The sequence below is a fragment of the Ictalurus punctatus genome, chromosome 23 (genome assembly GCF_001660625.3).
Source record: "Ictalurus punctatus breed USDA103 chromosome 23, Coco_2.0, whole genome shotgun sequence".
In the NCBI taxonomy this organism is placed as follows: Eukaryota; Metazoa; Chordata; class Actinopteri; order Siluriformes; family Ictaluridae; genus Ictalurus; species Ictalurus punctatus.
Window position 1 is genome coordinate 19,798,369 of NC_030438.2, and position 22,548 is coordinate 19,820,916.

General features: G+C 38.1%; 3 protein-coding genes across 3 annotated transcripts in view; 2 read left to right on the forward strand and 1 right to left on the reverse strand.

The window, feature by feature from the left end:
• The window catches only part of LOC108261539 (uncharacterized), a 7,413-nt gene extending 6,541 nt beyond the window's left edge, over positions 1 to 872 (forward strand). Inside the window, exon 5 of the mRNA XM_053674799.1 lies at positions 1 to 872. This exon is cut by the window's left edge and continues 169 nt beyond it. The gene's annotated coding sequence lies outside the window, so the exon portion shown is untranslated.
• A 3,602-nt stretch (positions 873 to 4,474) lies between these two features.
• LOC108261538 (uncharacterized) lies at positions 4,475 to 13,588 on the reverse strand. The gene is made up of 8 exons (XM_053674798.1): positions 13,415 to 13,588; positions 9,853 to 10,218; positions 9,344 to 9,598; positions 9,130 to 9,223; positions 8,824 to 8,878; positions 7,709 to 7,812; positions 6,882 to 6,995; positions 4,475 to 6,585 (listed from the first exon to the last, which is right to left on the reverse strand). Exons 1-8 carry the CDS (start codon positions 13,455 to 13,457, stop codon positions 6,519 to 6,521), a joined length of 1,098 nt encoding a protein of 365 aa, XP_053530773.1. The 5' UTR covers positions 13,458 to 13,588; the 3' UTR covers positions 4,475 to 6,518.
• Positions 13,589 to 15,401: 1,813 nt separating this feature from the next.
• LOC108261760 (uncharacterized) lies at positions 15,402 to 22,278 on the forward strand. Its single transcript, XM_053674836.1, has 5 exons — positions 15,402 to 16,352; positions 19,299 to 19,670; positions 20,229 to 20,483; positions 20,585 to 20,669; positions 20,887 to 22,278. The coding sequence occupies exons 1-5, from the start codon at positions 16,310 to 16,312 to the stop codon at positions 20,966 to 20,968; spliced, it is 837 nt and encodes a 278-aa protein (XP_053530811.1). The 5' UTR covers positions 15,402 to 16,309; the 3' UTR covers positions 20,969 to 22,278.
• Positions 22,279 to 22,548: the final 270 nt, after the last annotated feature.

Genomic DNA, 22,548 nt, shown 5'->3' on the forward strand with positions numbered 1-22,548 from the left:
AAATGTTATATAAACACTTCCTCACGAAAACCTTCATCATATCATCAATATATCAATATATCAATTATATCATATCAATTTTAAGAATTTGTTTTTAGGATTCGACAGGGCTGTGGTGTAAGGTTTGTTTTTATTGTGCTACTGATACTGAGCTTCACGTTTTCATCACTTACTGCTTTAAACAATCTTTACATCTTTGAGTTAGTGTTATAACGTAATAGTTTCCTGCTTTTTTGCTTATTGTTGTGTGGAATAACTTGTTGATAAGAGGTATTGAATGAATTTGTGATGATGCATGAATGATGTAAACCATGTTTTTTTTTAAAACCGTGGCTATATCATGTAACATTTCTTAGTCAGCAATATTTAACAACAGAAACTGGAGTGAAACAGCAGGCGTGATGTTACTGATTATTACTGATTCAAGAACTTCATTATCAAATGTATAAACCTTCCTTGTACAATGAAATTCTTAGTTCGTATGCTTTCACAGATGCTGCAGTGAAAAAAGTTAAATAGTAACAAATAAAACAACAAAATTGTTTAGACGTTGTTCAAAGTAAGCTGGAACAAAATCAAAATGTGACCTAAAATTTGGAATTATAAGAATTATTCAACATGAATAACAGCGGAATTAAATAAACCTATATAAAGTAAACTCTTGGTTATATTTACATGAGGTTTTGTCCAGTTTAACATAACGGGTAACTTCTGTATTGATGACTAAAGCGAGTTCACTATATCATAATGTTCATTGTTAAAGTAACATGTTTATCTGCTTTGGTTTGACTTTCATGTGAATCAAGGTTTTATAATTTATTAAACTGAATCCTCTAGTATCTAGTCTGATCTTTGAGGAAATGAATGGATAAGTGTTTCTGTGTGATGTGTGAAGAGCGTTCATTTCTAGATCTTATAAATGAATTAAATTGAAATAGCGCTATAAATTCATCAATATTGCCCTCTACTGGCGAAAAACTGAAGCGCTACTGGAGCTCTATATTCACTAAATGATGAATTTCTGCACTGATATTTGTTAATATTTTACGACTTGTAATCCGATCCTGCATGTCTCCTGATGAAGTAGAAAAGGGCCAAAATGTTGTTGTGCTGTTTTTAAACTATCATTTGGAAAGTAACAAGTCATGTCTGTGGGTTTTCTGTTTAAACCAGGTATTTTTCTTTTCTGTTTACTATCTTGTTTACTGCTGTGATCATTTTGAGGATAAAACCCTGTATGCAAAAACAATCGTGGAAAGAGTACACAACACACTGACTTGGGTAAAAGTAATGGCGTAATAATTACTTTAAAACGTCAAAGTAGTCACTAAGAAAATTACTCCGGTAAGAGTAAACAAGTAAAAACAAAACAAAACTTAAAAAAAAAAAAATTCTTTATAACAAATTACAGAACTAATCCGAAAGTCATATTTTCTCTTCAGCTCATATGCTAACACAGTGAGCTATACTGAAGTAAACACCACCTCCATTATCAACAGTATATATACAAGAAAGGTAACGTTAGCTCGCTAGCTAATGTATACAAATGTACGGAGCCCCCTAGTGCCCAAGTCATGCACTTTTTAGACGGTCCCTTACTGACTGCACTGATGACCTGCGTTTCCCAAAAATCGCTTCCGCTTCCGGGCTTTAACCGGAGAAAATGTAAAAATATGTTCAGTTGTATTGGTTCTATGTCCACTCAATACAGATTATGTCCCTTTTGTGTGTTTATTTCTTGAGAAATAGATGAGAGAAGCTCGAATGTACAGCGAATGTCCAATAGAAACCCAACTTTAACGCGGTGCGCGCGCGGTTTACAAACCCGAGAGCACGGATTACACACGGTTGTTTTATTAATTTATTTTTTAAACCTGGCACTAGGGGGCTCCGCACAAACGCATAGTTAGCTACCAAGAAAAGATTAATTTACACCTTACACAGTAACCTGAGCCTTAGCTGTAGTGTGTAGCAGCATTTAGAGATATTTAACACAACAGGCACACACTCTGAGGTGATATTTGTTGGTTTGGTTCTCTACCAATTTGAAATGGTCGTTCTATAGTTAATTTGAATCCTGGCTCGATCTGAGTGAATTATCTCCATACTTGGACTCCAATTACTTTAAAATCCTACAGCAAAGTTAATTCCTTTACATTCCGAGCATAATGAAACCCACTGAAACTAATATGTGTTGGTTTGATGGTCTATCAATGACTGTATTTATGAGTGGACAACATGGCGGCACTCACTCCCATTGTGTGTTTTTGAAGCCTTTTTTGGGGTTGCAATGGGAGTCGGCATCTTGAAGAAATTAGTGCCAGAGTCTGCACAGTAGAGACTTGGGACAGCAGATACAGCAGGACAGTGTGTCCTCCTCTCACCTGCCCAAACATGAACCTGTCCACGATTACCTACAGAGCAACTTAAAATGGCGCTGTGGGAAGTAGAGCTTTAATAATTAACATGTAAAATGTGAAGCTCTACCCCATCTGAAAAAGTGCTCTTACATCCACCGCTCATCATCAGTTCATTTAAAAAGGAGAGACTGGCTAACATTACCAAGATATTTAAGTGTTCGCTAAGGTCGTACAGTTAATAAATTAATATGAAATGTAGCTAGTGTTAGGTGACTTGGATTGTGCCATCATTTCATCCACTCATGTCGGTTTGCTAGCTATAACATCAGTAAAGTGAGCTACAGCTCAGAAAATCTGTAGGCCTAGAGAATCCCCTGCGGAGGCTCTGTTAGAACAGTTTACAGTGGAACAGGAAATGGCTTTGATACAGAACTGTCCAGAGCTTCAGGTGTGTATTGGAAATGTGTGTGTTCCTTAGGCCTGGCTGTAATATCTGACTCCTTCAATCACCTCATCAACCACACCGTTTTTTTTATTTATCACCAAATTTAAAAACAACCCACACATTTATCATTAGAAAAATATTGGGGGAGATATTAATGTCAACGTGTAAAAATGACAGAATACTATTCCTGAAAATAATTTGTGGAGAAGTAACTTAAACTGGAAGTTTGACTCGGTCTCCATTCACTAACATGGGAATGGGCGGGGATAAAAACTGTTCTGCAGCCAACCACTAGAGGGCATCAGAGACATCCTGGCCTCACTTTTGGCTTCCTTGTTACAACGTCCAGTGTGAAGTGGGTGGTTATTTTATTGTATCTTAATTTAAATTTAAGTTAAAATCACGTGTGCGCGCACACACACCTTATTCTCTGAATGCAAGCATTAGTTTAAATTCACTGATATGATGGCAGGCCAAAAAGAGTTATTAAAAGCATTAACGTGAATAATTATTAGTGACATTAGGCTACATGTAGCTAACAGGACACGGGCTGAATGGCGATGCATGGAGGCCCATTAGGAGGTAGTCTATAACACTGCAATGCGTTAGCATCTTTAACAAATAACCGGCTATCGCTAACATTAACTCAAACAATATAATATAGGGACCGTCTTTCCGGCCTTAAAGATGAACAATCTGTAGTCTTTTAAAATGGTTTAATCTTTAAATTTGATTCATAATCAGTAACATACCATTTCATACAAAATAAATTAGCAGTAAATTAATTTGTTTGAGGTCAGACTGAAGTCAGCGTCTTGATAAAATCTGAAGTACAACACTTAATTTTCTACCCTGTATATTCTCAGAGATGCTGTGAATTTATTCTGTGAATTTATACTATGAAATTACAAAATACATTTGTTGCTTAATTTACTTACTTAAATATAATATTTCCTTTCGTGGAATGTTAAATGGCTTTGCTTAGTTTGTAGCTTTGTTTGATATTGTCAAGATGTTTTTTCTCTTTGGAGTTCCTGACTTTGTTAATTAACAGCTCAACAGTGATTATACTGATTATACCCATTGTTATGTTCATGTGTTTGCCTGTTTTTTTTATTTTTAATGATTACACCAGATCCTCAAGTCTCTAGTTAGATTTCTCAGAAAATAAATGTGTAAAGGTTCACTGTAACAGCAAAGTGTCTTCAAATACAGAAAATATGTTGAAATGTGAAGTACAGTGTACAGATTTCATTTTCTCTTAATTTCCTGAGCTGTTGTAATAAAGCATCCGCTTAATCAGGCTGCTCTGGATGTGAATTTATTTAAGTGGTAATAAATATAATAAATAGTTAACTTGTTTAGCATGCAGTTGTTTAGCATGCGGTTAAGTTCAAATGCAAAACAGGAAATGAATATGCTGTTTCACACCCCATGAGCTGAAAAATAAAAATAAACTTCTCAAGCAGAAGCGTTAAAGCATGAGGTGTGAACCTGTGATCAGCTCGCTGCTACTAAACATTAGCATTGATGTCACAATCATCCTCCTTCTGCTGGGCATTGGCATAGATATCAGAATCATCCTCCTTCTGCTGCTCGTGACACGTCCAAATTGTATGCTTTCATAGAGACCTTTTTGGTTTCACCGAAAGATCGTGAATTTTTTAGACCGTAAAGATCTAGAAGAGCATGCAGAGTTTTACCTCCTGTGGTAAATCACAGCTGCGATAGCTAAGATGATGATAATCAGTCCACCTGTCACCACAACAATCATCCAGACTGACCAATGGTCAGGATTTTCAGGATTGTCACCTTTTAAAAAACAACAAGTGTTTAATATGTGAATATTCATGTGAACACAAGTCACTTTATTTCCTTCAGTAATCATTCGAGACATTCAGGAGTGTTGTGAGCAGATGGACCCACCCTCGACGAGAAGGCTGATCGTTTCACCCAACACTGAGAGTGAGGTTCTTCCTGAAGAAGAGATGAAGACGCTGCACTTGTCTGTGATTCTGCTCACGCTGTCCGGTATGAAACATCCTCTCACTCTTACACACTATTATTGTTCAGAGTTTTAACTGTTTTCTGATTGATGTAGCCGTGTGTACGCTCAGTTACTGATTATACACTTTTATACTGTTTAATATTAGTGGACATTTGATTTTGATTTCTAATGGTGATGTTTAAGTAAGTTTCAGTAATAAGAAACAGAAAATTAGTAATTAACTATAATCATTGCAGTTGCTCAGGTTCTGGACTTTCAGTGCACTGTTGTTCTTCTCAGGAAACCTCAATACATTATGAACATGCATATTCAATTCAATTCAATTCAATTTTATTTGTAACATACACTCTGCTTTTACACTCAACCGTTATACATTTATTTTCTGAAAGAATCAAACTAGAGAGTTGAGAATCTGGTGCTAAAAACCCCAAAACAATTTCATCTACATTATTCAAACCATAGCAGGGAAATACATGAACATAGCAGTGTGCATGATCATTATCATCACTGTCACTGTGTTAATTAATAAAGTAAAACAATCTAAAGATGAATAACAGCTTAAAAATATAGGAAGGAAACTATATAGCATATATGTTACAGCACATATGTTATCTTATACATAAAAAGTCAAACCACAACATTTCCCCATTATGATTAAAATAGGTTTTTGTTAGAATAAAATAAAGTACTCTACTAACATAAGGATGCAAACAATCATTTACATTTACATTCATTTGCCAGACACTTTTTTGTGTGATGGGATTTTATATAATTAAAGATTTCCTGCATTAAATGCTAATAATCATCATCAGAATCAGAGAATCTTGTTTCTAAAGCCGTATTCAGACGGGATTAGTTTTCCCGACTTAAGTAATGTTGTCGGAGGACGTGTGGAGTGATTCTGAACTAAATCACACAGGAGAAGGGCTCTCTGTATGGATCACACAGATGGGCGTGTCTTCATGATGTACACACGCTTGTTGCACTAAAAGTAGCCTAATACACACACCTTATATATTTAATGCAAACTGATTGCTTCGTCCTTTATTATACAGTAAGAACTTGTTGTGAGGGGGTGTGGCCACAAAAGCTGTGCTTGAGCATGAGTAGGTCACATGATGGTCACATGACTAGAACATGTGTATAGGCTGTACCTGTGCTACTGTCGTAGTAACTCAGGAACTGTTTTATCAGGAGACGGTAGAAAAGATGGGACGCTTCCTGGAGTGACTTTAAACTGAAAAAAAAAGCACAAATATGTGGATATAAACAATATCTTGTGTATTCTACAGGACCTTTTAAATTACAGTGTCCTCTTTCCAGACACGTTCATTTGCATGTACAGTATGTAAAAATGTCTGACCTGACAGATTCAGACGCGACTAAAACCCCAGAGAAATCAAATCCATCGACACGTGTAAAAGTAAACCAGTGTGAATAGAGCTTAAAGCGGCCTAAGAAGTAAAAGTCTGTTTGCTCAAAAACAACATAAATTACACTAAAGAAATCATAAGAATGTGTTAAACAAATTCATTTAAAATGTCCTTCCAAACAGGATGTTTACAGTAAATAAACGGGCACTTCCTGTGATATCAGCAAGTCTTAAATCCTACTGAGTTGCATGCACGGGAAAAATCCCAGGCGTTATGATGCTCTCTAAATAAAACTCATCTGTTCTGAGGGTGAATGAGGTGTGAAAGCGTCATCAGGCCTTTTTCACAACGCTGTAGGTCACACAATCGTCCTCCTCCTTCTGCTCAGTCTGGACACACCTGAAATAACACACACACCCGTTTCTGACCTCTGCGGCTTCTCACTCACACTTCTGTTTAAAGATATGAGAGCGGCTGGTGTGGAAATGATGCAATGATGTTACTGATGCAACTGTTACGTATAACAGCTCACCAGAGTGTTTTATTCCTTATTTATTTCATTTAAAGAATCCTGCTGTAATTTTAGAGAAGGAACACTGATAATACACACTGCTCTTACAATTCTCCTTCAGTCTCAGTTTAACCTGCCACTGCTTTCATTAATTTCTGGATACTTTTATGATTTTCATTCTTACTGTTGGGCTGGTTTGTTGGGGTTGACGCACACAGACGAATAAACCACGTCTCCTTTATCCAACACTTCTTCATCAGGCCGAGGAACTCGGTTTAGCTGCGCTGTGACCTCTGACCTTGGAGAGAGAGAGAAAAAACACAGCTAACACAGCGTATGTCTTTACAATTCTATATTACTCTCGATTAGAGCCGGGAGATATGACAAAAACATCACATCACCATTCTCAAAGACATTTCTGTGAAACATGACGTGTGTCGTTTCATTCATTTAACAAGATCCGTTATATTTAAGAAAAGAATGTTGTGACATACAACCCCAGTTCCAAAAAAGTTGGGACGCTGTGTAAAACGTACATAAAAACAGAACGCAGTGATCTGCAAATCTCATAAAGCCGTATGTTATTCACAGTAGAACATAGAAAACATATTAAATGTTTAAACGGAGGAAATGTACCGTTTTTAAGAAGGAAAAAAAAGGTAAATTCTAATTTGATGGTCGCAACACGTCTGAAAAAAGTTGGGACGGGGCAAGAGAAGGCTGGAAAAGTAAGTGTTAGTAAAAAGAAGCAGCTGGAGGTTAATTGGGAACAGGTGAGTAAGATGATTGGGTATAAAAAGAGGATCTTGGAGAGGCGGAGTCTTTCAGAAGTAAAGATGGATGGAATCTGGATGGAAGCAGATGTTGCTCTAAAACCTGTTTATACCTGATATCGAGTTCATATCATCATATTGCCCGGCGCTACTCTAAATTAAATATTAGTCTTCTACAACATATTAAACTGTGTTTTAAAAGCAAGCTCCACTGTATATTGCACTATATATATTTTACCTTTTGGTTGTAGCTTTGTTTTGGACACACGCGTAAGTCACGTCCTCTTTGTTCCACTTTTCTTCATCAGGAACTTGAGAAACGTGTTTTAACTGTGGCTTTGTCTGTAAAAACATCACGCACGCATCAGCAGTGCTCATGTGCAGCAATGTGTGAACAAGTCAGAAACACTTTCATTAACAGTTTAAGTCTGAGTAAAGTGAGATAAAGATCATCTGAATTAGTTGACACGCTGCTTCATGACCGTCTACATCAGACGTAGACACTGAAACGCTAGAGGGGTTCAGCACATGCTCCTCTGAACTGATTTAAAAAAAAAAGCACTTAAATGTTCATTTCTAATGACTTTTGGGAACAGAATGTACCAATTGGTGTGGTTGTAAGAGGGTATCTGCAGAGACAGAAGATTGAGAATACTCAGACTGGGGAGGGATACGAGTTCTGATGTACGTCACTGAACGAAGCTCAATTTATTCATTAATATTACTCCAAACAGAGAACTGTTCATTTAAAACACTAGCTACTGTAATCGTTAAGAACAGCTGCTAGTGAATGTAGCTGCCACAGTACATGTTGAGACGTGGGTCCGTCCTGTGAGGATCGCTGTTTGTGTTGGAGAGGCGAAGCTAGAAGTACGAGTTGGAGGATATTTTGCTAAAGAAAAAACACTCCATTGTGCAGTTTTCTCTCTGGATGATGGGGTGAGCTACTGCGGCAGATCTTGATGCAGCAGCACTGACCTACCATGGTGACATTTTCCAGAATCACGACAGAAAATTAAAACACTCCAACTCACCAACAGTGGGAGCGATCCTCACACGATGACGTCCTCGTCCCAAACATCCAACACGGTGTGATGTGAACTAGCTGGCTAACTGGTAGCTATCCATACAACTTACAAGCTCATCCTCCTCTGTCTTTTCTGCTCATATGACCTGCTGTTCATTCTCCTCTGTCCTCTTCCTCTTAAAATATTGTAGTGGGAGGGACACAACCTAGATTTTGAAATGTGGGGGGGGACATGTCCCCCCATGTATAATGGCTCCTACGCTCATGGTATGTACTGTGCTTTTTAAAAATAGACTTTAAAACACATTTCTTTGAAAAGGTCGTACCTGTGTTTTCTCTCCACTTTCCCCCCCGTTGTCTTCCGGAGCTTTACATTTCCTCCTAATAGAAGCAGAAAACACACAGTGCACATGGACACGCCCTGGAATACACACTGTGATCTCATACACCTCATTTCACTAGAGTAAGGAACAATACTGTACACGTTAAATATTGCAGTAAACTCGACTTCAACTGTTATCAAGTAGAGCGAAAAATCTACAACTGAAACTAAATCCTGAGACTCGATTAAAGTCCAACGCAGGATGTGATTGTGTGTAGATTATAATGTGTGGAAATATGCAGAGTTTTACCTCCTGATGTAAATCACAGCTGGGACAGCTAAGACCATGAAAATCACTCCAGCTGTCACTAAAACAATGATCCAGACTGACCAATCACCAGGATCTATATGTGTTGGAAAGAAAACATTATTTAACATGTGAATATTTAACTGAACACAAGTCACTTTATTTCCTTCAGTAATCATTCGAGACATTCAGGAGTGACGTGAGCAGATGGACCCACCCTCGACGAGAAGACTGATCGTTTCAGATCTTGAGGCATTGTTGGTTTCCCAAGTGCAGGTGTAATTCCCAGAATCCCTCACGGTTACAGCAGGAAAGTGAAGAACGGGTCCTGATGTATTTAAGCGCTCGTTGTTCTTAGACCACACAAACTGTGAGGAACTTTGTGTGCAGTTCACATCACACATCAGATTTAACGAGTCTCCTTGTTTAAGGGTTCCGATTCCACTGAGCCTGATTAGTGACACCTTTAAATCTTTTTCAGAGAGCAGGAAAGACTCCACGTCAGTCACTCAGGATTTCTCACACAGATAGAAATCTAATCATTGAATAATAAACATCAACTAAATGAGATTTTATGATAAAATTAAAACTTGACTTGAATTTACTTTCACAGTTCATATAGAGAAAGATTATTTAATGTATTTATTTATGTGAGGAAGTTAAATAATGAGAATTATAAATAATTATGAATAATTTTCGATTTTTTTATTAATCATTAAAATTCACCTGCAACTTGTAGAATCACTCCAGGTACACCTGTCCATCTTACACTGGGCACATCAGTTATAAATCTGAATCTGTACTCTCCAGAATAACTGAACTGTACATTGTGGATTAACAAAGTGCAGTCTGATTTGTCGTCTCCAGCGTACTCAAAGTCTGATGTGGTGATTGATGAGCTGTTATAAACATACGGGGGGTTCATACACACGTCTGTGTTTGAGTTCATTGAGCACCAAAGCTTTTGTGTCACTTGATAATTGTGCTGTGGATAAGAATAACTACAGGGAATGGAGACACTGAATCCTCTCACAGCACAGATCGGATTATCCGGATATTTCACACCCAATCCCCTGTCCTGAGTGAGAACACCTGTGTAGAGAAATAAACGGAGATTGATAGTTATACTGATGTAGTGTTTTACATGTTGTGTGTTTTCAACTTTGTGAGTTCATCTGATGTTTCTTATTACTGCACTGTACACAATACACCTTTACATCTGTATTTATGCATAACTTATACATTTATTCACTTATAGGTATAAATAAATCAAATATACAGTTATTCTGTATGTTTGTGTATCTGTATACAGTATATATACACACACAATATAATTTTTATCTTTACAGATATAAAACATTTTATTACTTTATACAAATGATCAGACGAATGTTTAAATGACGAAAGACACTACGACTCATTTATAACGATTAGTTAATCTTGTTAAATTATCCTGAATGCTGGTGTCAAGACTTCTCAGAGGCACCGTATGCCAGTCCAGACTTTTATAATGCAGGTGAAAAAATAACTAAAGCGGTGAGTACAGGGTGAAACAGGAAACAGGAGTGAGTGGTGAGTGTCATGTGACCTGCTGGGGCTCATGGGAAGTGTAGTTCAGCTTTTCAGCACTAGTCTGACAGCTGTGTATGACGATACTGTATATAATGTGTTCTAAATATTTCCCATAAATGACTGTTTGTTTTTTCTTTAACAGAATACATTACACAACAGTTTTTGGTGGATTCGAATTCGTCCATTAAGACTTTTTCAAAATTCTCCATAGATCTTTTGAGCCATTCCACGACTGGGTGCCATTTCCGTCCCCAGGATATGATGTGTATAAATATGCATGAACATGAACTGAAAAAGACATTTTATTATTAAGCAGAGTGTCCTGCAAATCTAAAATATTTAAATATTTAAATATGTAAAACATTTACAACATTAATAAAAACCACCTAGAACACTGAAAAATAGCATTTTCTACCTGTCCCCGCCCTCGAACACTACACTTTACCTTTAAACACAGTGATGAAAGTCCTTCAGAAATCTTTTTTTTTTTTTTGCATTCCTGTGTGACTCCATATCTCATCTATGGTTTAAATAAAACATTTTTATTCAAAATCCATAATATTTTTGTTAAACTACACGTTTAAGTCGTGTCTCCAGGTTTTCACTCAGTCCTGTTACCCTAACACATTCCTCCCTCTGAAACATCTGGAACATTTCACACGTCACATGTTCACCTGGACGTTTATCATCTGGATCTTCTGAAGGCCAAAAGTAAGTCCTCTCACTTTCTTTTCTGTATATTTGATGATATTGTAACTGTGGCTGAGAAGGTCAATCTCAGCGTACAGTCCTGTTACCTAAATCGCTTCTTAGATGTTATTTGTTTATTTTAAAAATATCATTTTTGGTAAATCGCTCGTATGTGCTCAGAGCAGGAGCCAGAAACAGCCACCCATGGCATGCTGCAGGGGAAGGAGTGAGATACACCCACCTCCCTCTCTCTCTCCAATCTCTCTCTCTCACTCTCTCTCTCTCTCAATCTCTCACTCTCTCTCAATCTCTCTCTCAATATCTCTCTCTCTCTCTCTCTCAATCTCTCTCTCTCTCTCTCTCTCAATCTCTCTCCTTCCATCTCTCTCTCTCTCTCTCTCTCTCTCTCTCTCTCTCTCTCTCTCACTCTCACTCTCTCTCTCTCTCTCAATCTCTCTCTCAATATCTCTCTCTCTCTCTCTCAATCTCTCTCTCAATATCTCTCTCTCTCTCTCTCAATCTCTCTCTCTCTCTCTCTCTCAATCTCTCTCCTTCCATCTCTCTCTCTCTCTCTCTCACTCTCACTCTCTCTCTCTCTCTCTCTCTCCCTCTTTCTCTCCCTCCCCCATCTCCTCTTCCTCTTTCCACCTCCTTTGCTGTGAAGAACTACAAACACACAGCACATCCCTTCAGCACCGACATCTCACACACACCCACACACAGGTACACAAGCATGCACACTCACACATACACACTCACACATACACACTCACACACACGCTCCCACGCATACACGCTCCCACATACACACTCACACACACGCTCCCACGCATACACACTCACACATACACACTCACACACACGCTCCCACGCATACACACTCACACACACGCTCCCACACACGCTCCCACGCATACACACACTCACACACACGCTCCCACACACGCTCCCACGCATACACACTCACACACACGCTCCCACACATACACACTCACACACACACGCTCACACACACGCTCCCACGCATACACACTCACACACACACGCTCCCACGCATACACACTCACAGATACACGCTCCCACGCATACACGCTCCCACATACACACTCACACATACACACTCACACACACACACTAACACACATGCTCCCACGCATACACACTCACACATACACACTCACACACACACACTAACACACATGCTCCCACGCATACACACTCACACATGCACGCTCCCACACATACACACTCACACACATACACACTCCCACGCATGTACACTCACACACATACAGACACGCGTTCTTTACCCAATGTTCATTCCTGTTTCTAAAATGTGGTGTTTTTTTAAAAAAAGTTAAACTATTTTTTTGGTCCATTATTTGTCCAATTATTTAATAAATCACACGATTAAAAACTGATCAACTTGAAGTTTGGGTCTCCTTTAAAAAGAAAAATATAGCTTTGCATATTGTAGAAAAATACAACTTGTGTGCATATGTAGTGAATTTGAGTGATTTTTCTTTCAGAGAAACTCTTTCTTGAGGGAAAACACAGGAATCAGTTGAAGCTTTTAAACACGTTTTTAAATGACACGAGTTTGGTTACAGGACTGAGAAAAATGCGTCCCTCTTCCACTTAGAAATAATGGAATAAAGTTACCTGAGATGGACCAGTGCACATTCTGAATAAGTAAATATGTGTGCTATGAGATTCAGTGTTGAAAAAAGATCAAAAATGATGGCACCCGTTCGGTGGAACGGCCCTTATCTTAATCACGTGTCTCTCTGCACTCTTTTTAAATGACTGTTTTCACTTAATACACGACTTTGCTGCCATCAAAAAGTATTTTTAAAAGAATTATGGCCTAAAGTGTTTTCTTTGTGTTCTCTAATTTTGTGTTGTAGTTATGTGTGTGTGTGTAAGTGTATAATCAGTAACTGAGCGTACACACGGCTACATCAATCAGAAAACAGTTAAAACTCTGAACAATAATAGTGTGTAAGAGTGAGAGGATGTTTCATACCGGACAGCGTGAGCAGAATCACAGACAAGTGCAGCGTCTTCATCTCTTCTCCAGGAAGAACCTCACTCTCAGTGTTGGGTGTGTTTATATACTGAGCTGAGCTCTTGACGTGAGAACTAAAAGATGTTCCTGCAAAAAAGGACGCAGCCTGTATCGCTAGACCACGTAAAAGAGCGTCAGGCTATTTTAACAGGAAGAAGGGCAGAAGCCTCATGCGACATTTCGTCCCCGCACACATTCACAGATGCACGTGTCCAAACTTTAACCAGTAATATATTTACCCCATATTAACATTCAGTTCGAATACACCGGCTTAAAGAAATGACACCTACAGATTTACTCAGTGACCACAAACAGCGTTAAACAAATCCAAACCATTTTATAGTTTCAATTCTTAACAGCATCCAGAAGAAGCTTTGCACGCTCTCGACATCTCCTCACCCAACTTCATGAGGATCTTCACCCAGGGGGCTTTAGATAAATAAACCGAGCTCCTCACCGCTTCTCTAAATACTACGGGAAAAACTATTTGTTTGAGGAAAGAATTGAATTTTAAGTAAAAACTCGATTTATATTCAGGAATACACTATAAGGCCAAATGTACGTGACACCTGAACGTCAGAATGGTTTTATATCTGAAGCATCAACGTTTCCCTTCACTGGAGCTGAGGACGTGAGTTCAAACCAGGAAAAGACCTTTATTCCTCTTCTACCCAACTTTACATGATGCCAGGATCACAGGGGAGAGAGAGACACACACACACAGTTGACCTGAGGTCACCCTGGGATATAAATAAATATATGAAAATAGTTGTATTATTATGCTGTTATTACTCACTCAAGCATTATTAGTATTAGTATTCTTAAATAATAGAGAACAGTGTGTGCTTTGAGCAGGTGTATCAAACTCACTCATATATAAGGTTTGGACAAAAGCCTTTATGCTTGTGTGCGTGTGTGTGTGTGTGTGTGTGCATGCGTGCGTGTGTACGTGTGTATGTGCATGCGCGCGCGTGTGTGTGTGTGTGTGTGTGTGTATGTGCATGCGTGCGTGTGTACGTGTGTGTGTGTATGTGCATGCGCGTGTGTGTGTGTGTGTATGTGTGTGTGTATGTGTGTGTGTGTGTGTGTGTGTGTGTGTGTTTGAGGAACAAAATGTTGCATGATGCCTCTGGTCATCTTCCTGTGTTAATGGTTTGACACTCTTGTGGTGTTGTCAGATTGGGTGCGTTCTTTTTTTCTCCAGGAACTGCTTTTAGTTCTCACACATCATAACCGAGTCAGTGAACTCATCTCCAGAGATATATATATATATATACATATATAAACTCAGTATATAAACACACCAAACACTGTGTGAGATTCTTCCTGAAGAAGAGATGAAGATGCTGCACTTGTCTGTGATTCTGCTCACGCTGTCCGGTATGAAACATCCTCTCACTCTTACACACTATTATTGTTCAGAGTTTTAACTGTTTTCTGATTGATGTAGCCGTGTGTAGCCGTGTGTACGTGCATGCACATACACATGCACTATGCACATACACACACACGCATGCACACACACACACATGCACTATGCACACACACACAAGCATGCACATATATGCACACACATGCACACACATGCACATGCACTATGCACACTCACACACACACACACACACACACACTCACGCATGCATGCACATACACACACAAGCATGCACATACACACACTCACACACACACGCATGCACATACACACACTCACACACACACGCATGCACATACACACACACAAGCATGCACATATATACACACACTCACACACACACACAAGCATGCACATACACACACACACACACACACACACTCACAAGCATGCACATACACACACTCACACACACACGCATGCACATACACACACTCACACACGCACGCATGCACATACACACACACACACACACACACACACACACACACACACACACACACACACACACACACAAGCATAAAGGCTTTTGTCCAAACCTTATATATGAGTGAGTTTGATACACCTGCTCAAAGCACACACTGTTCTCTATTATTTAAGAATACTAATACTAATAATGCTTGAGTGAGTAATAACAGCATAATAATACAACTATTTTCATATATTTATTTATATCCCAGGGTGACCTCAGGTCAACTGTGTGTGTGTGTCTCTCTCTCTCCCCTGTGATCCTGGCATCATGTAAAGTTGGGTAGAAGAGGAATAAAGGTCTTTTCCTGGTTTGAACTCACGTCCTCAGCTCCAGTGAAGGGAAACGTTGATGCTTCAGATATAAAACCATTCTGACGTTCAGGTGTCACGTACATTTGGCCTTATAGTGTATTCCTGAATATAAATCGAGTTTTTACTTAAAATTCAATTCTTTCCTCAAACAAATAGTTTTTCCCGTAGTATTTAGAGAAGCGGTGAGGAGCTCGGTTTATTTATCTAAAGCCCCCTGGGTGAAGATCCTCATGAAGTTGTGTGAGGAGATGTCGAGAGCGTGCAAAGCTTCTTCTGGATGCTGTTAAGAATTGAAACTATAAAATGGTTTGGATTTGTTTAACGCTGTTTGTGGTCACTGAGTAAATCTGTAGGTGTCATTTCTTTAAGCCGGTGTATTCGAACTGAATGTTAATATGGGGTAAATATATTACTGGTTAAAGTTTGGACACGTGCGTCTGTGAATGTGTGCGGGGACGAAATGTCGCATGAGGCTTCTGCCCTTCTTCCTGTTAAAATAGCCTGACGCTCTTTTACGTGGTCTAGCGATACAGGCTGCGTCCTTTTTTGCAGGAACATCTTTTAGTTGTCACGTCAAGAGCTCAGCTCAGTATATAAACACACGCAACACTGAGAGTGAGGTTCTTCCTGAAGAAGAGATGAAGACGCTGCACTTGTCTGTGATTCTGCTCACGCTGTCCGGTATGAAACATCCTCTCACTCTTACACACTATTATTGTTCAGAGTTTTAACTGTTTTCTGATTGATGTAGCCGTGTGTACGCTCAGTTACTGATTATACACTTACACACAGACACACATAACTACAACACAAAATTAGAGAACACAAAGAAAACACTTTATGCCATAATTCTTTTAAAAATACTTTTTGATGGCAGCAAAGTCGTGTATTAAGTGAAAACAGTCATTTAAAAAGAGTGCAGAGAGACACGTGATTAAGATAAGGGCCGTTCCACCGAACGGGTGCCATCATTTTTGATCTTTTTTCAACACTGAATCTCATAGCACACATATTTACTTATTCAGAATGTGCACTGGTCCATCTCAGGTAACTTTATTCCATTATTTCTAAGTGGAAGAGGGACGCATTTTTCTCAGTCCTGTAACCAAACTCGTGTCATTTAAAAACGTGTTTAAAAGCTTCAACTGATTCCTGTGTTTTCCCTCAAGAAAGAGTTTCTCTGAAAGAAAAATCACTCAAATTCACTACATATGCACACAAGTTGTATTTTTCTACAATATGCAAAGCTATATTTTTCTTTTTAAAGGAGACCCAAACTTCAAGTTGATCAGTTTTTAATCGTGTGATTTATTAAATAATTGGACAAATAATGGACCAAAAAAATAGTTTTTTAACTTAAAAAAAAAAAAACAAGACATTTTAGAAACAGGAATGAACATTGGGTAAAGAACGCGTGTCTGTATGTGTGTGAGTGTGTATGTGTGAGAGCGTGTATGTGTGAGTGTGTATGTGTGAGTGTGCATGCTTGTGTACCTGTGTGTGTGAGTGTGTGTGTGAGAGTGTGTGGGAGTGTGTGTGTATGTGGGAGCGTGTATGTGGGAGCGTGTATGTGTGGGAGTGTGTGTGTGTGAGTGTGTATGCGTGTGAGTGTGTATGTGGGAGTGTGTATGTGTGAGTGTGTATGTGGGAGCGTGTGTGTGAGTGCGTATGCGTGGGAGCGTGTGTGGGAGCGTGTGTGTGAGTGTGTGTGTGAGTGTGTATGCGTGGGAGCGTGTGTGGGAGCGTGTGTGTGAGTGTGTGTGTGAGTGTGTATGCGTGGGAGCGTGTGTGTGAGTGTGTATGTGTGGGAGCGTGTGTGTGAGTGTGTATGTGTGGGAGCGTGTGTGTGAGTGTGTATGTGTGAGTGTGTATGTGTGAGTGTGCATGCTTGTGTACCTGTGTGTGGGTGTGTGTGAGATGTCGGTGCTGAAGGGATGTGCTGTGTGTTTGTAGTTCATAGCAAAGGAGGTGGAAAGAGGAAGAGGAGATGGGGGAGGGAGAGAAAGAGGGAGAGAGATGGAAGGAGGGAGAGAGAGAGAGAGAGAGAGAGAGAGAGAGAGAGAGATATTGAGGAGAGAGATGGAAGGAGAGAGAGAGAGAGAGATATTGAGAGAGAGTGAGAGAGAGATTGAGAGAGAGATTGAGAGAGAGAGAGAGAGAGAGAGAGAGAGAGAGAGAGAGAGAGAGAGAGAGAGAGAGAGAGAGAGAGGGTGGTTTGTGTATCTCACTCCTTCCCCTGCAGCATGCCATGGGTGGCTGTTTCTGGCTCCTGCTCTGAGCACATACGAGCGATTTACCAAAAATGATATTTTTAAAATAAACAAATAACATCTAAGAAGCGATTTAGGTAACAGGACTGTACGCTGAGATTGACCTTCTCAGCCACAGTTACAATATCATCAAATATACAGAAAAGAAAGTGAGAGGACTTACTTTTGGCCTTCAGAAGATCCAGATGATAAACGTCCAGGTGAACATGTGACGTGTGAAATGTTCCAGATGTTTCAGAGGGAGGAATGTGTTAGGGTAACAGGACTGAGTGAAAACCTGGAGACACGACTTAAACGTGTAGTTTAACAAAAATATTATGGATTTTGAATAAAAATGTTTTATTTAAACCATAGATGAGATATGGAGTCACACAGGAATGCAAAAAAAAAAAAAAAGATTTCTGAAGGACTTTCATCACTGTGTTTAAAGGTAAAGTGTAGTGTTCGAGGGCGGGGACAGGTAGAAAATGCTATTTTTCAGTGTTCTAGGTGGTTTTTATTAATGTTGTAAATGTTTTACATATTTAAATATTTAAATATTTTAGATTTGCAGGACACTCTGCTTAATAATAAAATGTCTTTTTCAGTTCATGTTCATGCATATTTATACACATCATATCCTGGGGACGGAAATGGCACCCAGTCGTGGAATGGCTCAAAAGATCTGTGGAGAATTTTGAAAAAGTCTTAATGGACGAATTCGAATCCACCAAAAACTGTTGTGTAATGTATTCTGTTAAAGAAAAAACAAACAGTCATTTATGGGAAATATTTAGAACACATTATATACAGTATCGTCATACACAGCTGTCAGAGTAGTGCTGAAAAGCTGAACTACACTTCCCATGAGCCCCAGCAGGTCACATGACACTCACCACTCACTCCTGTTTCCTGTTTCACCCTGTACTCACCGCTTTAGTTATTTTTTCACCTGCATTATAAAAGTCTGGACTGGCATACGGTGCCTCTGAGAAGTCTTGACACCAGCATTCAGGATAATTTAACAAGATTAACTAATCGTTATAAATGAGTCGTAGTGTCTTTCGTCATTTAAACATTCGTCTGATCATTTGTATAAAGTAATCAAATGTTTTATATCTGTAAAGATAAAAATTATATTGTGTGTGTATATATACTGTATACAGATACACAAACGTACAGAATAACTGTATATTTGATTTATTTACACCTATAAATGAATAAATGTATAAGTTATGCATAAATACAGATATAAAGGTGTATTGTGTACAGTGCAGTAATAAGAAACATCAGATGAACTCACATAAAGTTGAAAACACACAACATGTAAAACACTACATCAGTATAACTATCAATCTCCATTTATTTCTCTACACAGGTGTTCTCACTCAGGACAGTGATTGGGGTGTGAACTATACAGATAATCTGACCTGTGCTGTGAGAGGATTCAGTGTCTCCATTCCCTGTAGTTATTCTTATCCAACATCAAATCCCAGTATTCAGGTGACACAAATGCTGTGGTGCTCAATGAACTCAAACACAGGAGGGTGTACAAACCCCCCGTATATTTATAACAGCTCATCAATCACCACATCAGACTTTGAGTACGCTGGAGACGACAAATCAGACTGCACTTTGTTAATCCACAATGTACAGTTCAGTTATTCTGGAGAATACAGATTCAGATTTATAACTGATAATCCCAGTGACAGATACACAGGTAAACCTGGAGCGACTCTACAAGTTGCAGGTAATTTTAAATGATTAAAATAAAAATAAAAATGATTCCTTATCTTCATAATTTACTCACTTATAATAACAATGTAATAATTTTGCAGTCATTTTTCTCTTCATGAACCCTGACAGTAAATTTGAGTCCAGCTTTAATTTTGATCAAGAAATCTCATTTAGTTGATGTTTATTTTTCAATAATACATTTTTAACTGTGTGAGAAATCCTCATTGTAATCCTCAAGGAACTGTACAGTTTAGTGCCTTTTTTCCTGAGATTTAATTAGAATCAAACAGTAATAAGTTCAGTATTCTCCCAACACACAGTGTTAATGTCTTCATTTCTTAACTCCTAACACCTGAGAGTGACTCAGTTAATACACTCTTCTGTGTGTTTATTATCCCTGCTGCTGTCAGTCAATACAAACACACTGTACCGGACTGTATTACTGAATCATTTAATTATAAGTAGATTTCATAAAAACAGTTAATGGTTTAGAACTCGACTGTATTATAATGATTAACACCCTCTCAGTCCTGAGTGACTGACGTGGAGTCTTTCCTGCTCTCTGAAAAAGATTTAAAGGTGTCACTAATCAGGCTCAGTGGAATCGGAACCCTTAAACAAGGAGACTCGTTAAATCTGACGTGTGATGTGAACTGCACACAAAGTTCCTCACAGTTTGTGTGGTCTAAGAACAACGAGCGCTTAAATACATCAGGACGCGTTCTTCACTTTCCTGCTGTAACCGTGAGGGATTCTGGGAGTTACACCTGCACTTGGAAAACCAACAGGGCGTCAGGATCTGAAACGATCAGCCTTCTCGTCGAGGGTGGGTCCATCTGCTCACATCACTCCTGAATGTGTAAAATATTTAGAGCAGGAAAAAGTGACTTGTTTTGACTTTAATATTGACATGATTTTATTGAACAGATGAAATTCTTGCATGGCCGTTCTGCATCATTGGTGCTTTGGTGGCAGCTGGACTGATTTTGGTAGTTGTGATGTACAACAGGAGGTACATTTATTAATTTACATTTATTCATTTAGCAGACGCTTTTATCCAAAGCGACTTACAAATGAGAAAATACAAGCAAGGCAAAACTATATTTTCATACATTACAATAAAAATTATTATTATTATTATTATTATTATTATTATTATTATTATTAATTTTATTATTATTATCAATGTGTATTTTGTGTCTCTTAAATGAGTCTGTGTGTGATTGCAGGTGCGTCCACACTGATCAGCTGAAGGAGGACAATTCAGACGTCTACACCACAGTACAGTACAATACGTTCACCATGAACTGATCACACTTTCACACCTCAGTTACAGTTCAAATGTTAATTTTTCATTTTAAACAGGTTTAAAGTGCTGATCCTGGAGACTCCTTTCATAAATGTTATATAAACACTTCCTCACGAAAAGATTCATCATATCATCAATATATCAATATATCAATTATATCATATCAATTTTAAGAATTTGTTTTTAGGATTCGACAGGGCTGTGGTGTAAGGTTTGTTTTTATTGTGCTACTGATACTGAGCTTCACGTTTTCATCACTTACTGCTTTAAACAATCTTTACATCTTTGAGTTAGTGTTATAACGTAATAGTTTCCTGCTTTTTTGCTTATTGTTGTATGGAATAACTTGTTGATAAGAGGTATTGAATGAATTTGTGATGATGCATGAATGATGTAAACCATGTTTTTTTAAAACCGTGGCTATATCATGTAACATTTCTTAGTCAGCAATATTTAACAACAGAAACTGGAGGGAAACAGCAGGCGTGATGTTACTGATTATTACTGTTTCAAGAACTTCATTATCAAATGTATAAACCTTCCTTGTACAATGAAATTCTTAGTTTGTATGCTTTCACAGATGCTGCAGTGAAAAAAGTTAAATAGTAACAAATAAAACAAAAGAATTGTTTAGACGTTGTTCAAAGTAAGCTGGAACAAAATCAAAATGTGACCTAAAATTTGGAATTATAAGAATTATTCAACATAAATAACAGCGGAATTAAATAAACCTATATAAAGTAAACTCTTGGTTATATTTACATGAGGTTTTGTCCAGTTTAACATAACGCGTAACTTCTGTATTGATGACTAAAGCGAGTTCACTATATCATAATGTTCATTGTTAAAGTAACATGTTTATCTGCTTTGGTTTGACTTTCATGTGAATCAAGGTTTTATAATTTATTAAACTGAATCCTCTAGTATCTAGTCTGATCTTTGAGGAAATGAATGGATAAGTGTTTCTGTGTGATGTGTGAAGAGCGTTCATTTCTAGATCTTATAAATGAATTAAATTGAAATAGCGCTATAAATTCATCAATATTGCCCTCTACTGGCGAAAAACTGAAGCGCTACTGGAGCTCTATATTCACTAAATGATGAATTTCTGCACTGATATTTGTTAATATTTTACGACTTGTAATCCGATCCTGCATGTCTCCTGATGAATAGAAAAAGGCCAAAATGTTGTTGTGCTGTTTTTAAATTATCATTTGGAAAGTAACAAGTCATGTCTGTGGGTTTTCTGTTTAAACCAGGTATTTTTCTTTTCTGTTTACTATCTTGTTTACTGCTGTGATCATTTTGAGGATAAAACCCTGTATGCAAATACAATCGTGGAAAGAGTACAAAACACACGGACTTGGGTAAAAGTAATGGCGTAATAATTACTTTAACACGTCAAAGTAGTCACTAAGAAAATTACTCCGGTAAGAGTAAACAAGTAAAAACAAAACAAAACTTAAAAAAAAAACTAATTTCTTTATAAGAAATTACAGAACTAATCCGAAAGTCATATTTTCTCTTCAGCTCATATGCTAACACAGTGAGCTATACTGAAGTAAACACCACCTCCATTATC

Excerpts from the sequence above, each read along its gene's own strand:
- LOC108261538 (XM_053674798.1), bottom strand. The coding sequence starts at position 13,457 with ATGAAGACGCTGCACTTGTCTGTGATTCTGCTCACGCTGTCCG. Across the intron at positions 8,879-9,129 it reads GCTGTGATTTACATCAGGAG|GAGGAAATGTAAAGCTCCGG; the intron begins GTAAAACTCTGC and ends TGCTTCTATTAG. Across the intron at positions 6,996-7,708 it reads AACAAAGCTACAACCAAAAG|GTCAGAGGTCACAGCGCAGC; the intron begins GTAAAATATATA and ends TCTCTCTCCAAG.
- LOC108261760 (XM_053674836.1), top strand. The coding sequence starts at position 16,310 with ATGAAGACGCTGCACTTGTCTGTGATTCTGCTCACGCTGTCCG. Across the intron at positions 16,353-19,298 it reads GATTCTGCTCACGCTGTCCG|GTGTTCTCACTCAGGACAGT; the intron begins GTATGAAACATC and ends TTCTCTACACAG. Across the intron at positions 19,671-20,228 it reads AGCGACTCTACAAGTTGCAG|ATTTAAAGGTGTCACTAATC; the intron begins GTAATTTTAAAT and ends TCTCTGAAAAAG.